Here is a 2,500-nt window from a genome sequence, read left to right as displayed (position 1 = left end):
AGTGTGTGTGTGTGGGGGGGGAGTTACGGAGTGTGTGTGTGGGGGGGGGGAGTTACGGAGTGTGTGTGTGTGTGTGGGGGGGGAGTTAAGGAGTGTGTGTGTGTGGGGGGGGGGGGGTTAAGGAGTGTGTGTGTGTGGGGGGGGGGGGTTAAGGAGTGTGTGTATGTGTGTGTGAGAGAGTTAAGGAAGTTGTCAGTTGTCAGTGTGATTGAAGGTGAGCTGACGGCAACTCATGCTGAAATTATACCTTCGCCCTGAGCCTCTTTATCAAATACCACCTTGTGCCACCAAATGGTATGAGCATCAGGCCTGTCAGTGACACACACACACACACACACACACACACACACACACACACACACACACGTGGACATGAAGCTGACGGCCAGACATTCACGCGTGCGTGCGCTCTCTCTCTCTGCCCCCCAGTAATGTCAGAGCTCAATATGGTGACATGCACAAAGGTCTTAAGAGTTAAAAGAAGGAAACAACCACTGAATCACACACACACACACACACACACACACACACACACACACACACACACACACACACACACACATCCAATAGGTTAATAATCTCACACACATCCAATAGATTAATAATCTCACACACACATGTCCAATAGGTTAATAAATCACACACACACACAGAGCTGGCCTATTCATTCACTCCCTCTTCCTTTCTCACCCGTGAGAGGGAGCGATGCCGGTTTCGATGAGAGGGAGGTTCGGCTGCTGATTCTCCTTCTTCTCCTTTTCATTTGGATCATCAGCAAACCTGAAAGAGGGATTTCACACAATCTGAACGTCACAGCGACGCTTTAAACACGTGCACTGAATCCTAAATGCTTTTAGTAGTGAACATTTATATTAAAGCAAATTAAAACACACTAAACACACGACTGACTTCTGGTCGCTTTAAGAATACTCAATTAAAACTGAACATGAATCAGTTTCTATAAGTTGAGATTTCTCTTATTTACAGTGCCAGATAACTAACACACACACACACACACACACACACACACACACACACACACACACACACACACACACACACACACACAGATAAGGGTGTAGACCTTCCACAAGATACGATTAGACAGGAAATGATTTGATATTTGATGTAATTCTAATCTACTACATCATGATTCGCTTCGTCAGGAACCAATTCATCAGGATCTGATATCCGATGACACGACTGAATCTAATACAACATGATTCGCTTCATAAGGAACCGATTCATCAGGATCTGATATCCGATGACACGACTGAATCTAATACAACATGATTCGATTCATCAGGAACCGATTCATCAGGATCTGATATCCGATGACACGACTGAATCTAATACAACATGATTCGATTCATCAGGAACTGATATTCGATGACACGACTGAATCTAATACAACATGATTCGATTCATCAGGAACCGATTCATCAGGAACTGATATTCGATGACACGACTGAATCTAATACAACATGATTCGATTCATCAGGAACCGATTCATCAGGAACTGATATCCGATGACACGACTGAATCTAATACAACATGATTCGATTCATCAGGAACCGATTCATCAGGAACTGATATTCGATGACACGAATGAATCTAATACAACATGATTCGATTCATCAGGAACTGATCAATTTGACAAAGAATCTAAATCTAACAGCATACAATTCATCAGGAAACGATTTGATATTCGAGGACACCATTGAATCTAATACGATATGATTCGATTCGTCAGCCGAGAAATATCTGCCGTTAACGCTACATGTAATACAATCTGATTCGATTCACAATACAATTATTCTGCGACTTTAAAAACCGATCAACCGCCACAGATTTGTGTCATAATCTTTAGTTACGCAGGTGGCAAAAATTCTGGAACTGTCTGTATATTGAATTGCGATGTTATATAATATCATCTGCATACAGGACACGGGTTGACGTGTACTCCCACTTCTCGGGATACGGTTCGGTCTGCGTACCTGTCGGTGATCTTCGGACTCTTCAGCACGACCGTGTTATCTTGATCCTTGGAAAACTCCACGACCAGCGTGTGGCCCAGAATCCTCAACTGATGGAGTCTCCTCAGAGCCTGCGACAAGGTCAGGTGAAAATAAACGCTAAATAAATCCAACGAGGCGTCATTTATTATTTATCCTGCACAACGGGCTGAAATATTCCGAGTGTGAGAAAGGGCTCGGAGCTTCTGGAGAACGAGGATTACGTGGTTTAGCGTCTGGATATTTAGCATACCTGCTCTTAACATGAGATAGTCTAGATAAACTGGTAGGACTAGAGTTAGACTGATTAGTAATCCTGTTATGTGGACGTATTAGAAAGAGGAGAAAGTCTCCATGTTCCTGTTGTTCCTAAAGGAGATGTTCTGGAGCGTTCCGGAGGTGATCTTACCTTCGACGCTGATGTCTCACTAGAGAAAGTGGCAAAAGCGGTGTGTTTCTGAAAACAGAGATGAAACCATTTAACA

The 2,500-nt window shown here is 43.4% G+C and overlaps 1 protein-coding gene across 4 annotated transcripts in view; it reads right to left on the bottom strand.

Annotated features, from left to right (window-relative positions):
* The window catches only part of rnpc3 (RNA-binding region (RNP1, RRM) containing 3), a 16,270-nt gene that overhangs the window by 11,943 nt on the left and 1,827 nt on the right, over nucleotides 1-2,500 (bottom strand). For all 4 annotated transcript variants that reach the window (XR_007140197.1, XM_027160748.2, XM_027160750.2 and 1 more), the window contains exons 3-5: nucleotides 2,425-2,472; nucleotides 1,998-2,107; nucleotides 691-780 (exon numbers count right to left, since the gene is read on the bottom strand). Coding sequence is in view for 3 of the 4 variants with exons in the window: in XM_027160748.2 (XP_027016549.1) it covers nucleotides 691-780; nucleotides 1,998-2,107; nucleotides 2,425-2,472 (248 nt within the window). In the remaining variant the exon portion in view is untranslated. The remainder of the gene's footprint in view (nucleotides 1-690; nucleotides 781-1,997; nucleotides 2,108-2,424; nucleotides 2,473-2,500) is intronic.

This window comes from Tachysurus fulvidraco, chromosome 3 (genome assembly GCF_022655615.1).
Source record: "Tachysurus fulvidraco isolate hzauxx_2018 chromosome 3, HZAU_PFXX_2.0, whole genome shotgun sequence".
NCBI classification, from domain to species: Eukaryota; Metazoa; Chordata; class Actinopteri; order Siluriformes; family Bagridae; genus Tachysurus; species Tachysurus fulvidraco.
This window is presented reverse-complemented; position numbering and strand designations above follow the sequence as displayed.